This window comes from Pituophis catenifer, unplaced genomic scaffold (assembly GCF_029215685.1).
Source record: "Pituophis catenifer annectens isolate HBS135680 unplaced genomic scaffold, rPitCat1.0.hap2 SCAF_3, whole genome shotgun sequence".
Lineage (NCBI taxonomy): Eukaryota > Metazoa > Chordata > Lepidosauria > Squamata > Colubridae > Pituophis > Pituophis catenifer.
In genome coordinates this window covers 116,746,657-116,762,289 of record NW_027256883.1, presented here as the reverse complement: position 1 = coordinate 116,762,289, position 15,633 = coordinate 116,746,657, and the positions used below count along the sequence as shown (strand labels likewise).

The window sequence follows — 15,633 nt, the reverse complement described above, 5'->3', positions numbered from 1 at the left end:
AAAAAAAAAAAAAGAACAACTAGACAAATTCACGGAGAGAATTGCTATCATTGGTCAAGAAAATAATGCCAAGAAGCATATGCTTCTCAGTGGCTTAATATTATTGCAGTGTTTCTCAAACTTGGCAACTTTAAGATCTGTGGACTTCAACTCCCAGAATTCCCCAGTCAGCCTGAGGTTGAAAAACACTGTATTAGTACATTTCTGGATTTCCCATAGATATCGCAAATGCTGGATTAAAGAACCATTTTTTTTTACCATATGTCTCCTTATGTTTGGTAATATATCTGTCTGGGAAATCTCTTACACTGAAATATAATATTTTTAAAAAATCAAATCATATATGGGTTTGGGTGTCAAGTGCTGGTTTGAGCCACAGTGCTTTCTCTGTTAGGAAACCATAAAATTAAATTGCACATCTATCAGACTTAATCATTCTACCAGATTGGGTGCCCCGAGAGGGATATCATTTTACGAGGTGCAAAGTCCTGTAGGTGAAAAACGATTCCTGTTTAACACTGCTTGTTAGTTCCAACATAACAAAATGTGGCAGGAAGGAAAGTAGAGTAAGCTCCTAAAGGAATTCAGACAGGGTTTATGCCATTATTTGAGTAGGAAATTAGCCAAACCACCAGAGTATATTAATCATTCTGACAAGTAAAACCACTTCATGTTCTTCTGCTGCATTTTGAGGAAAAAAACATTCCAAGTATTGGCCACAAAAGAGACATCTCTGTTTTTTTCAAACCTCATCAGATTTTTGTAAATTTGTATTTACAAATTTACAAGTTTCGGGGGAATCAACAAACAACTTCACTTGGATTACCCAGCGTTCTAAATAACTTTCTAACACTTAAGAAACTTTCTTAATGGCTCTAATAAAAAATAAATAATAATTAACCTTTAGATTAATTTGCAAAATTTTGCCAGGAACTTTGAATAGTTTCCAAATTCTTTTTTGAGTTTAGCTGAACATATTAACTTCAAAAATTGGTCTTTTAGTGAAGCAAAGGATAGCAGATCTGCAGTGAGAGGACTAATTCACTATATCTCTGTTATAATTATGAAACTAAAATATGCTAGTCCAAGTGCTTATAATATCAGAAAATATCAAAGATCGGCTGCAATATTAGAAGTCAAGTGCTCTACTGCCCTTCTGTTCAGAAGCTTAATAAATATCCTGAGTAAATCTACCCACTGAGTCAGCAACATAATACAGGAAGTCCTCATTTAGTGACCACAATCAGGACTAGCAACTTGGTTGAAAATCAAAATGCAAAGGTCATAAATGTGTGTATTGGTCACAAAATTACTTTTAAATGGTGCAGTAACTAAATAAGGACTACTTGCATTTGCTAGTGATTTCCAAGTAACCATACTTAGCCCAATTAAAAGATATTTGCCATTGGCAGCTAGAAAGCATCAGCTGTTTGGGCCTCCAACTAGCTTGCTTTCCTTGCCTCTTTAGCATGCTTTGGTGCAAGCTGGAAACTGAAGCAAAAAGAGGAAAGAATTGGAGCCAGTAAAGATGTCAAGAAAGATAGAAAGATAGTATGTGGAAGTCATTTGGAGAAAGAAAAAAAAAAGAACAACCCAGAAGAAAATATATTACATAGAGGAGGAATAATCTAAAGAAAAATGAAGGTGGGGGTGGGATGTGTCATTCGTATTTGCTGGAAATGTGTGTGAGAGGGAGGGGGTTTACTGATCCCGAACAAGAGAAAATGTACAGTCGATCCTCATTATCCACAGATTCCATGTTTGTGAATTCACCTCCTCGCTAAAATTTATTTGTAATCACAAATTGCAATACTTTTGCAATCATTCGCAGACACGCACAGGGTGGCAAAAAATTTAGTCACCCAGCACACATGTTCCCAGCTGAGGTTGAACAAGATGATGCTTTGTCTCCCTGTTTCAGCTCTAATACTATAAACAAGTATCCTTTTCACCATCTATTTAATTCACAATTTTTGGGATTTTTTTGTGCTGAAATATATATTAAATAAGGTTATTTTAAACAGAAACACACATAAAACTAGCTTATGTAATGATTGGTTGGTGAAAATGTTGCGACCAGAGGTTCACAGGAATGTAATTCTGTATTCTCCCCAGGAGTAATCACATAGTATTTGCTAATTCGGTGTTTGTGGCAATTTTGTAGAACGTAAGTGAGAGGAGAGACTAAATTGTGCATTGAAATAAATAAATTTGTGTTTGGGGCATCAGGTTTTATATATGAAACACATCTGCAAAACTCTTTCTTGTGTTTGGCTTTGCCCACTATGACAGCCTTATATGAATCTTTATCTTTCTATTTTTTCAGAATTCTTAAGGTACCAGTGGTTCAACATTTTGGCAGCTTTGACAAAACGTAATGCTTTCTACCCTATTTGTCATCAGGTAAAGGACCTTTTATGGTCCCTAGCTGTGGACTTTTCTTAGCTATTCTCATTCCTTTTTTATGTTCTCATTTGAACATCAAATTCAAGATAAGTATGGTTGATGCTGTACCTCTTTATTCTTTCTTCCCTCTGCATCTAAACACGCTAAGTGCCTTCCAATCTGTATTAATGTGCAAGATGTTTTTTTTTTTTTTTTGGATAGAAAACATTACAAGAAAGATAATGGAAATAAACAATGCAATCACACCAGCTCTGAATCATTTAGAATCTATTTCAGCTCTTAAAGACCTAAATAGCAAAGGATTTACATTACAAATTTCAACATGTACCATTATACCATTATAATAGTGCTGAATGCATTCACTGAATAGACAGGATCAGCATTCATTACAATAAAAGACAAAGATTGGACAATAGCACCTTCTATCTTAACTTATCATTTGCCTTAGGAGAAACTTTTACATTTCCTCTTAAAGCTGCTGCAATTCCAGTAATCATTAACCTCTCCACCTCATGTTGTTTAAATCCAAGAGTAAAGACTCATTAAAGCAGATTAGGATTCAGAATATACTTTCTTCTTGTTTGGAAAGTAGCACCAATAATAAGTGAGTTGCCCATAACATAATATGCTTCTCCTTTCCTCCAGCATTTGAGACATAAATGTGGGTATGCACAGGTACCTGGACAAGCCTGAATGTTACATCTGGATATTTGAGCCCTATCTCCAGGACAAGGACGTCCATTGTTAGAGACAGGTGGATTGCTGCACAACCGTGATCGAATCTTTTCCCCTGCTCCACAAGATGCTGAGCATGTACTCCAAGGCTGCCATGGACCCCAGTTTCCATCCACTACAAACCAATACAGAAGTAAAATAAAATAAAATAAATTAACAATGTTTCATTAATGCTTCTCAAGAGTTTGGGGTTGGGTTTTTTTTTTTTTTGTAATGACAAATGCAACTATTATAATTCAACTATTATATAATAACTGAAATTATTACTATTACTGCTAATCATGCATAGATGAATGAAAGGGATATCAATAGTTAAAAGGTAGATGAATGGCGATCAAATGAAATCTAGGATTGAAATAGAGCAGGCTAGAGCAAGAATAGGAGCAAGAATAGGCAAGGGAAGGAAGTTGGGGGATGGGATAGAAGAGTCCTCACTTACATAGAGTTCAGGAACTCTACTCACAATCTTTAATATCTATTTCAGAACATACTAAAGTTGCATGCACATTCACACATCTATTTTCTGTAGTAAAATAGTAATAAAGAAGATAGATGATGGATGTTTGCAAGTTAAGAAACAGGCACAGCAGGTCAGTCTCTTCATAAGTCTCATGATCTCATTCATCCCCAAAGGAGGTCAACCAAGTAGATTTTATACAATCCTTAATTTTTTCCTCAATCAGAGTCTGGGATGCAAAATGCCTCCATGCTATATAAAGCAAAATAATCAATGCAAAGGGGGCTTAGCACCTTAGTCTCTGTTCCTCTTTGAACCATTATTTTGGTTGGAAACAGAGCTACACTCCAGCAATATGTAGATTCGTACAAAAAAAAAGGAACAACCAATAGCTCATTCACAGATATCCAGATTTCAAATCTATCAGAACTTGTGAAGAATTTTTAACCCTATGAACATGCAGGGTCTTATGAGATAGATTTTTAGTTATGGTTGCTTCTGTTGTTATTGTTAGAAATAACCTAATTATTTTGCAGACATCCAGAATATTGTATTTCCTATCTGACTGTGTGTCTCAACCTAACTTACCAGGACACAGCTCAGCATGACACCTCTGAGTCTGTGTATCAGCCCCTGCACAGGCTCTTCCTCCATTAAGTGGGTGAGGATTGTCACAAGTCCGATATCTTCTCATATGGCCACCGTTACATGTTCGACTGCAAGTCCCCCAGTTGCTCCACGGGCTCCAGTTTCCATGTCCTTTGGGAATAGGACATTTTTCAAATCAGTATTTTTTTTTATACTGAAAGGCACAGGAATTAATAACAATAAAAAGAATGTATCAGTGGTATGCTTATTGTCAACCTATTTTTAAATAAAGAGAAGGGAACACTTTTGGAAATAACTATATTGTAATAACTCCTCTGCCCTCCTATCTGGAATGTAACCTTATAGCTCTCTTGGACCAGACTCCAATCCAATTTTTAATCTCCTACAAGATGAAATATTTCTCAGTATACGTCAAATTGGCCCTATGTACTTACTGGGGCAGAGGTCAGTGTTGCAAAAGTCAACCTGGAGATCGTTCCCTTCACATCTGAGTCCACCGTTCTCTGGCGGTGGGTCTGAGCAATCTCTTGTTCTCTGTTGGGTACCACCTCCACAAGACATAGTGCAGGCACTCCAGCTAGACCAGGAAGTCCATTTTCCATTCACTAGTTAAATGAAAATGGATAAAAGTAGAAGAAAGATTAGAGGAGAAAGAGAAACAGCTGGCAAAATTTGAAATGATTATAAAAGAATATGAGGTGAATGAAGAATATATAGGTAAAGGAAGAATTGGGAAAATATATAGAATATTAATTGAATTAGAAGAGCAGGCAAAAGGTTTAAAATTAATTTGGGAATCAGATTTAGGAGAAATAAATGACAATGATTGGAAAAAAATTTGGAATAGAAGAGTATATAAGAATATGTTAATTAGAATTAACAAAGATGGATATAAAGTGATATGGAAGTGGTATTTAACACCACGTAAACTAAATCAAATAGATGGTAAATATACAAATATATGTTGGAGGTGCAAGAAAGAGGTCGGAACACATATAAACACATGTGGTGGGATTGAGATAGTGCACAAAAAATATGGGACATGGTGTTTAGAGAAATTAGAGCACTTTTGAATGTAAATTTAGATATGTCACTGAGAATTGCATTATTGTTGCTGGTAGAACAATGGGATATAACAAAACAAAAATGAAACAAAAAAAGAAATGATTGTAAACTTGATAATGGCAGCTATATTAGCGATGGCTAAATACTGGGGATGAAATTGGGATATTCAAAGAAATGAATGGTATAATGAAATTTGGAGCATGGCAAGAAATGATAAATTAACAACAGAAATTAAATTTTAAAAAGGGATGATTAAAACAAACAAATATAATGAAATATGGGAGGATTTTATAAAATCAGTGTTGGTGGAAGGCAAAGGGAATAAACCGACTCAAGAATATATGCTGTTTTGGAGGGGATAAGAGCACATTTAGAATATATTGTATATTTTTATTCTTCTTATAGAAGAAGAAATATAAAGGTGGGGAAATGGCCTCCGGGGGTAGAGGTGCACTGTATTATTTGTATTTTTTTTCTTTTTTGTATTTAGATGTGTATGTATATGTTCGTATTGTTTGCATTATTTGTATTTAAAATAAATTTAAAAATTAAATTAAAAAAAAGTTAAATGAAAGGATGTATCTTTTACATATACCAACATATAAACATTCAGATTAGAAATTGCAAATATAATTGCTGTGCACGTTCTGTGTAACTAAATCTGATGTCTAAGAAATCTACAAATTAGAGCAGTTAATTGAGGAACCAATGCAGTATTGCAGACTAACTCATGCACTGCTAGGAGTTTCAGTTCTCAGCGGCTCAAGGCTGACTCAGTCTTCCATCCTTCTGAGGTTGGTAAAATGAGGAACCAGGTTGTGGGGGCAATATGCTGGCTCTGTAAACCTCTTTTGTAAAGCATTCTGAAGCAGTATATAAGTCTAAATGCTATTGCTATTAAGTTCCAAGCAGTAGTTAAGAATATGAATATTCTCTATATGAAGGAAGGCTCACCCTCCTTTATCTTACAAAAACAAACTTTGTATTTATCATAGACTGGCTGCTACTATTTTGGCTGACTTCCTCACATACAAGCTTAACTGAGAGCCAAGTACTGCTATTAAAAAAAATGGAGGAGAGAAATTAGAACTATCTTTATTCAGTGATTTGTTACCTGAGCACATCCCCAGAGGTTCATTTAAAGAGCTTACATGCTAAATTTTCCCTTTCCCTTTCCTTCCCTCTTCACCATAAATTCAATTTAGCCAAACTTCCCTTCATTTCTGTCTTACCCTATATTTGGAACACACACTGCATTAAATGAGAGCCAGTTTAGTGGTAATGGTTAAAGCATCAGGCTAAAAACTGGAAGATCGTGAATTTTAGTCCCACCTTAAGTACAAAGCCATCTGGGTGACTTTGGTCTACTAGTCTCTTTCCCTCACTCCTAGGAAGGAAGCAATGGCAAACCACTTCCAAAAAGTCCTTGCCAAGAAAACTGCGAGAATCGGACCCAATTTACAGAATGAAAAAAAAAAGTGTTTTCTATAAATTCAGATTAAAAACAAAATCTATTTATAATTTACCTGGACAATTTCTCTCATTGCAAACCTGCATCTGTACCTCAGGCCCATCACAGTAGGAACCATCAAATAATGGAGGAGGATTATTGCACAGCCTTATTCTGTTCTGAGTACCTTTGCCACATGTCTCACTGCAAGGTCCCCATGATAACCAGGAACTCCAAGCACCATTAACTAGAAGCAAACAAAATTAGTCCAAAAAGAAACTGTAAAAATAGAAAAGAAAAATACAAATTGGAATGGGAAGGCCATTTGCACAATGGATATTTTTTTTTTTTGTCTTCTGATTCTCTCCAGAAGCCTATCAGGGGATTCCAAACATTTTGGAACATATTAGAAAAAGAAAACTGCCTAAAACTAAACAAGGGCATTTTGAGCTACCACTCCTATTATTACTTGTACAATTTAAGAGGGAATCAAAGGTTTCATTAAGATGGAAAAGAGAAAAAAATTATAAAGGCAGACATGTGGGGTTTTTTTATGATCAAAAATTTTTGGATCCAACAATTTCACTTTTGGTTTTCTAATAGGAAGTTTTTAATTTTATGAATGTATTATCTGCATATAGCACTTTTCAGAATAGAAGTGCTCATGGCAGTTTACAATCTAATATCCGAAACATTTAAATTAAAAACAGCAATCCAAAATTAAACTCAAAACAGAATTATGGAAACACTGTAGTAGAGTAAAAATTTTTTAAAACCTTCTTAATTTTCCATCTTTGTTAGGTTCAGCTTGCAGCGTACTTCTAACTTGTTGGTCAGGCAATATCTGTTTCTTTAAGAAACAACTGAGCCACGTAATCAGGGCTTGCTGAACCCTGTAATTAGGCTACAGTGCATAAATAAGCAGCACAGAGAAGCGTTCGTTCTTCCTGGTTCTTCCTGCTTCTTCCGGATTGATACCTGATTGTATCCTGTTGCTTACTGCATCTATTATATGGTACTGTATACCAAGAGTTACTAAAGTCTGTTTGCTTTGGTAAGGGAAGATACTTACTGGACTGATATTACTGTTTATGACCTTGGACTGTTTTACTTACATCGAGACTGCTTGTTATCTATAAAGTATTTTTCTCACACGAGCTGGACGTTTATCTCCTTCCCTGTGTGTTTCTGCTCTGCTCGTTGCACAAGCAACAAATACTTTTTACACACACCCTAACATTGGTTATGGGCCCAGAACGTTCCAGGGCTCTTTAATTTGTTTTTGTGGAAGTGAGAAGTGCAGGCAGTGGGTGTAGTAGTCAAGATGATGGCTTTTGAGCAAGGTACAAGTTATTCTACCATAACCCGGTTGGATGGTACAAACTATGTTACCTGGTCCACAAAATGCTGTCTACTTTTGCGAAAAGAAGGACTGTGGGACATGGTTGATAATCCACCGGACATAACTGCACTGAATGCTGATGACGAAGAAGATGCCAAAAAGATAGCGAAGTTTCACAGGGACAACGAGCGTGCTTTATGCATCATTGGCCTGACACTGGGAGACCAGCAACTTGTCCATTTCCGGGGCGAAGAGTCTGCTGCGAGGTGTTGGACAAAGCTAAAGAAGCTCTACGTTCGTGACTCTGTGGGTGTTCATATCTACTTGACACGGAAATTATTTCGCTTACATCTTCAGAAAGGAGGAGACATGATGGCTCACCTGGACTCCATGACAGGGCTTTTCCAGGAGCTACATGAGAAAGACCTTGTGTTTACTGAACTGCAGCAAGTTTATATTATTCTTTCATCGTTGGATGACAGTTATGACTCTTTTGTTTCATCATTAGAAGTATTGTCTAGAGATGAACTAACATTGACCAGTATAACTGGTAGGTTACTGGATGAGGCCAAACGTAGGCAAGAACGAGACCAGTTAAGGATGCAACAGCAACCGAACGTGGAAGCTGTATATGAGAATGTCAATATTGTTAAACGCTGTTATGCATGTGGGGCTAAGGGGCACATTGCAAAATATTGTAATATGAAAGTGTCTGCTAGAAACTCTGCTAAACCCAGGAAAGGGTGTAATTTAGCAACCAGTTCATCTAATAATATAAAAGATGATTGGTGGGTGATTGATAGCGGTGCCTCTCAATCAATAACAAAAAACAGAAAACTGTTTCTAAACATGAAGAAAAGTACTAAAAAGGTCAAATTAGCTAATGGCTGGAATGTGACTGTAGCTGGGGAGGGACTTGTTCAATGTTCTATTAGTAAGCACCCTTTACCCATGCTTTATATCCCTAGTTTGAAATATAACCTTTTATCTGTAAAGTCATTACTACATTCTGGGTTTACAGTAACTTTTAAAAACGACAAATGTTTGCTTGAATGTGAAGGCACTGTAGTTACTGCAGAATTAGAAAACGACTTATTTGTTATTAGGGATAAGTCATTACTGTTAGTTCAGTCAAAAGCTAAATTTGGAAATGTAAAGCCGCATGATGAATGCGTACATTTACTACATAGAAGGCTTGGTCATCTGAATTTCAGGTTGTTGAATTTGACTGTTAAGCAGTCTAAAGGCATAAAGTTAAGGGCTTGCAGCAAATACCTGAACTGTAATACTTGTAACCAACATAAAAGTAAAGTTACACCTGCAAACCGCTGCAATGGGTTTAAAACAACTAAACCTTTGGAGGTAGTCTTTTTAGACTTAATAGGGCCAAAGAAACCCAGTTTAGGGGGAGCATGCTATATTTTAAGTATAGTTGATCACTTTACCAGATATGGTTTTTGCTACCTTATGAAGTCCAAAAGTGATACGTTCCAATGTATCACAAATTGGCTTCGTTTTGTAGAAAGGAAGCAGAGGTTTAAGGTGAAATGCATTGTTACTGACAATGGAACTGAGTTTACTAACCATCAGTTGGCTAAGTTTTTGAAGGATGCTGGGATACAGCATAAACGTTCTGCCCCTTTTCGGCCAGAACATAATGCATATATTGAACGAAGAGGCCAGACCCTACAAGCTATGACTAGGACTATGCTGGCTGATGCTTGTTTACCTGATAAATTGTGGGGAGAAGCAATACTATGTGCCAATCATATTTTAAATAATGTGGTGCACTCCTCTACAGGAAAAATACCTTTTACTTTATGGCACGGGAGGAAGCCTGATTTAAGTTATATTCATACTTTTGGTGCACCAGCCTGGGTGCATATACCAGTTAGTCAGAGAAGGAAGGACCAACAGAGAGCAAAGAAAATGATTTTTGTTGGCTATGAGGCTAACCATAGGTCCTATAGGTTCTGGGAAAAAGGTACAACAAAAGTTTTGTGTAGCGCTAGTGCTAAATTCCTAGAACATGAAGGCTGGGACAGGTTAGAAAAAGCAGACTATGGTTTTACAGATGTTGATGTTAAGATGGACCATATTCCTGATGATAGTTCATCTGAGATGGATGAGAAACCATCTATTAAGATGGAAGAACAGGAACAGGAATCAGGGTTAGGGGAGGATGAACCCAATATACCTGATGTTAGTCCTGTTATGCCTAGACGATCTTCCAGGGACCGGCATCCACCAGATCGCTATAAAGCCACAGTGGTTTGCCAAGTAGATATCGAACCATCCAGTTATCATGATATAAAATTATATCCAGAAAAGGAGCAAAAAGCCTGGCAAGAGGCAATGGATAGAGAAATTGATTCATTGAAGAGGCTTGGTGTCTATGAAGTTGTAAGAATACCACTATATGAGAAACTTATAGGCTGTAAGTGGGTCTATAAGGTAAAGAAAAGTGTAGATGGGGTAGTAACCCATAAAGCTCGGCTTGTTGCACAAGGGTTCTCACAGACAGATAGAGACTATGATGAGGTTTTTGCTCCAAGTCTACGAGCGAGCACTTTGAGAACGATGCTAGTTTGGGCAGCTAGAAATAAATGCTCTATTACTCATTTAGATGTCGAAACAGCTTACTTGAACGCTCCGTTAAGGCATACAATATATATGAAGAAACCTCCTGGTTATGATACACAGGATAGAACTGAGTGTTGGAGGCTACAGAAAAGCCTATATGGTTTAAGGCAATCAGGTTACGAGTGGAACCAATGTATAGTGCAGGAATTACATAACATTGGGTTCTATGAGGGCGTAGCAGATAAATGTCTGTTTAAAAAAGAACAGGATGGATGTGTTTCATTCTTGTTACTCTTTACAGACGACATTGCCATAATTACCAGAACTGACGCTGAGGCCAGAGAGATTATCGGTCAGTTGCAAACAAAATTTAAACTTAGAAATCTAGGACATATACGGCATTATCTAGGGCTGGATATCCTGAAAACATCTAGAGGATTTAAAATATCACAATCTAATAAGATCTGCAAATTGTTGAAAAAATATGGGATGGAATTATGTAAACCTGCCAAGACTCCTATGGCACAGGAATTCCAGCAGGATAGTTTGCAGAGTCCACAGTTCAGTAAAGAACTGTATCAATCATTAATAGGCAGTTTGTCGTATTTGAGCAACTGGACACGGCCTGATATAGCTTTTAGTGTTAATCAACTAGCACAATATAGTTCAGAGCCTACTGATAGGCATTGGCAGGCTGCTAAACGTGTTCTTAGGTATCTTAAAAGAACATTGCATTTTGCTATGTATTTAGAACCAAATGCCAATATGATATTAAAGGCATATGCTGATGCCAGTTTTGCCAGAAAATCTACGTCTGGAATAGCAATCATGTTGGATAACTGCCTGATTGGATGGAAATCAATTCGCCAGAAACACATAAGTTTGTCTACCATGGAAGCGGAGTTTTCTTGTCTATCACTTACATGTACTGAACTGATTTATTATAAACAGTTGATGGAAGATATTGGATTCAAAATGGACTATCCTATCACGGTTTATGAGGATAACCAGGCAGCCATTAAAATGGCAACAAATCTTGCTGTAAAGACAAGGACTAAATACACTGATATACGTTATCTGAATGTTCGGCAATGTGTTAAGGATAACATGATTACATTGGAATATTGCACATCAGAGGACAATATTGCCGACAACTTTACTAAAGCGCAAGGTGCCATTAAACACACCAATTGTTGTGAAAGATTTGGATTAAGAATCTGAAATGTAACTGATACCACTGTACAATGTATGATTTGGATGTGTATTTTTGTTTCTGTATCTATTGTGTATATTGTCCTGCCCAATGGGGAGAATGTTAGGTTCAGCTTGCAGCGTACTTCTAACTTGTTGGTCAGGCAATATCTGTTTCTTTAAGAAACAACTGAGCCACGTAATCAGGGTTTGCTGAACCCTGTAATTAGGCTACAGTGCATAAATAAGCAGCACAGAGAAGCGTTCGTTCTTCCTGGTTCTTCCTGCTTCTTCCGGATTGATACCTGATTGTATCCTGTTGCTTACTGCATCTATTATATGGTACTGTATACCAAGAGTTACTAAAGTCTGTTTGCTTTGGTAAGGGAAGATACTTACTGGACTGATATTACTGTTTATGACCTTGGACTGTTTTACTTACATCGAGACTGCTTGTTATCTATAAAGTATTTTTCTCACACGAGCTGGACGTTTATCTCCTTCCCTGTGTGTTTCTGCTCTGCTCGTTGCACAAGCAACAAATACTTTTTACACACACCCTAACAATCTTCTTAAAACAAATTCCAGTGTTTACTCTGGAACAGACAAGTAGATATGTTTTACAAATGATTCATTGAGGAAGAAAAAGAAATTTTATATCAAGCATATGACTAAATCATTTCTCACCTGGGCAGGGCCTTATGTTGCATAGAATTGGCTCCATTGCATTGCCTTCACAAGGTCTTCCTCTGTGTTGAGCTGGAGGGTTGTTGCAACTTCTGGTTCTGGTTTTGTTGCCTTGCCCACAGGTTTTAGAGCATTCTTCCCAAGACCCCCATTCTGACCAGCTTCCATCCACTAAATAGCATCCACAATTTATTTTCAGTTACTCATATGCACTGAAATGATTGATAACTTCATAATTACAATAATAAAAGATTCAATGGATTGGTGGTATAGATTAAATAGCAACATTGGCCATTATTCAGTATTTCCTTAGTACGTCCTCTTGATCAAATCAAAATGTCCTCTTGATCAAATCTAAACATAGTTGTGGCTGCTAAGTTTGTGAATTTGGAAGAAAGTTCCAGGGACACAAGTGGAATTTCATTTAAATAACTTCAGCATCAAGAGTGAATGCTAGGGGATAACATAATGTAAAAATTTTTCATGAGTAATAAAGAAATAATTGCACTGAATCATGGTAGAAGTATCTCTTAAGCATTTATGGTATCGATTTCAGATTTATAAGATAATCAATCTGAATAAAAAAAAGATGAGCATTTACCTGGACACAACTTGCTCTGACAGATGCGTATTTCATAATCAGGCTCCATACAGCTTTGTCCACCATTAGCAGGAAAGGGATTGTTGCATAGACGAATCCTCTTTTGGACACCTGGACCACATGTTACACTACATGGTTGCCAGTCAAGCCATTGAGAAAACCCACCGTGCACTGCAATGGAACAAATTCATTAATTTAGTCAATACTCCTTTTATACACGCATGCTATTGACTGCAGTCTTTAAAAAAAATCAAAAGGTTGACCTGCCATTAGTCTACAACAATTTTGTTGTGAATTATGACAACTAAATATTGAATAAAGACTTGGCTGGAAGTGATTCAGGATTAGCAATTGTTCTTGGCTTTTGAGAAATGAGAAAAAATCCCCTTTTTCATTATCCTATCACAACCTAAAAATGGCCTATAGCAGTGGTTCTCAACCGTCCTAATGCCGCAACCCTTTAATACAGTTCCTCATGTTGTGGTGACCCCCAACCATAAAATTATTCCTAAAACCATTGAAAATATGTGTTTTCCGATGGTCTTAGGCAACCCTTGTGAAAGGGTCATTCGACCCCCAAAGGAATCGCGACCCACAGGTTGAGAACCACTGGCCTATAGGCTTGCCTCCAATCTCTGAAGATATTATTCTATCTATATAATTAAAACAGGTGAACTAATGAATGGATTAAAGTATGCCTCCTAACTTCCTTTTATTGATGTTTTGAAAAGGCTGATAATATAGGAAGGAAGTTAAAAACGAATGGTCATAAATAATATTGGGGCCTTTATATGTCAAGAACAAAAAAAAGAGAGAAAATAATGGAATGAGTAGTTCCTTGGTATTCATTTACTTATTATAGAATTCATTCCATAGATTCTGATCAGTTCACAATCTGAGATCTACTTCTTTATTTCTCTTTTATCTCTTCGAGGGTTAACGGATCACAATATGATACAGTAATAACTGGCAGCCTAGTTCACCACTAACATTCAAAAGGCCAGAATATCTGCAAATGTGTTCTGCAGCACTGGAGCAACCAGACCAAAGACCTGCCACCAAGTCCAGGTTTTTTCTACTTCTAGGGAAAGCATTGGAACCTTAAGTATTCCCTGTCTCAATGCCATCAAAGAATGGAAAGAATCCAGTGGTGAAATCCAAAATTTATTACTACCGGTTCTGTGGGCGTGGTTTGGTGGGCATAGTATGGCTTGGTGGGCATGGCTTGGTGGGCATGGCAGGGGAAGGATACTGCAAAATCTCCATTCCCAACCCACTCTGGGGCCAGCCAGAGGTGGCATTTGCTGGTTCTCCGAACTACTCAAAATTTCCGCTACCGGTTCTCTGAACTACTCAAAATTTCCGCTACTGGTTCTCCAGAACCTGTCAGAACCTGCTGGATTTCACCTCTGGAAGAATCCTATTGAATGATTTAGCCCTTAATCCAACATTATTCTGTTTCTCAAGCTTCTAATAATTGAGGTACACTTAGCTTTAAAAAAAATTGGTGGAACTATTCACTCTTATTCTTCACTCTTTACTCTTAAACTTTCAATAATTTGTTTCTAGAGCATGCACAAAGAAGAATGGCATGTCCTTAGAAACCATACCTTGTGAATAACTGAGGCAGCTTATGGAACCTCTGCGTCTAGCATACGTTCAGATAGATAGATATAAAAAACTTGAATTTAAAGAGTGATGCAGAGATGTAAAATTAATCTTTTCCAGTAAGTACAAATTTAGATCTTATAGGAGATTTTCAGGTTTCAAATTAATATTATTTCTAAAAGCACAGCAACAGTTCTCTCTTCTGACATGAGTACGTCTCAGTAGACAACTTTACTGAGTGAGAGATATAAATATAGTGACATATCTTTATTGCTTTTTTACTTAAAAATGCAGGTTGATTAACTACAAAGCCTCAACACTAACCCTGGACAATGAACGGCACTTTGACAAGGACAGAACCCATGAGATTCCTAGCTACACATTCATATTCAGAAGTATCCTCTTTACGAGCAACTGCAATACGTAGGGAGCCATTCGTCAAAACAGTCATTCGGTCTTGATTCAGAAGAGGCCAGCCTTGACGAGACCATTCAATAGTTGGATGAGGTTCTCCTTCTGCTTGGCAGTTCAGTACTGCTGTGGTTCCAGCATCAACAATGATCTCTACTGGTTCAGTTTTAATAACAGGTGCACCTAAGAGAAATAAAATATTCCTGGGTTGGCTGGGATTCTGTGATAAATCAGTAAAAGCAGAGCTCTCTCCTTTTTAATACTTCTCCGTAGTCTATTCAATGCTGTAATTCAGTACTATTTCCATTTCTCTCATTTTAATAATTCTGTGGCTTAAACATTTTCATTTACTGTCCTATTTTCATTTTTTTTAATGGTCGTAAGTGGCAGGCATTTTTGCTATTATATCAAATCTAACCTGAGGTAAGTGAGAGATTGTGAGTAAGGGATAGGTAATCCATAGCTGGCATCTGCAACCTTTTTATGCC

General features: G+C 37.0%; 1 protein-coding gene across 1 annotated transcript in view; it reads right to left on the bottom strand.

Moving 5' to 3' along the window:
• HMCN1 (hemicentin 1) overlaps positions 1 to 15,633 on the bottom strand; it is a 231,992-nt gene that overhangs the window by 18,301 nt on the left and 198,058 nt on the right. The window contains exons 87-93 of the mRNA XM_070939286.1: positions 15,059 to 15,328; positions 13,127 to 13,297; positions 12,526 to 12,696; positions 6,799 to 6,969; positions 4,642 to 4,812; positions 4,187 to 4,357; positions 3,086 to 3,256 (exon numbers count right to left, since the gene is read on the bottom strand). Of these exons, the coding sequence (XP_070795387.1) occupies positions 3,086 to 3,256; positions 4,187 to 4,357; positions 4,642 to 4,812; positions 6,799 to 6,969; positions 12,526 to 12,696; positions 13,127 to 13,297; positions 15,059 to 15,328 (1,296 nt within the window). The remainder of the gene's footprint in view (positions 1 to 3,085; positions 3,257 to 4,186; positions 4,358 to 4,641; positions 4,813 to 6,798; positions 6,970 to 12,525; positions 12,697 to 13,126; positions 13,298 to 15,058; positions 15,329 to 15,633) is intronic.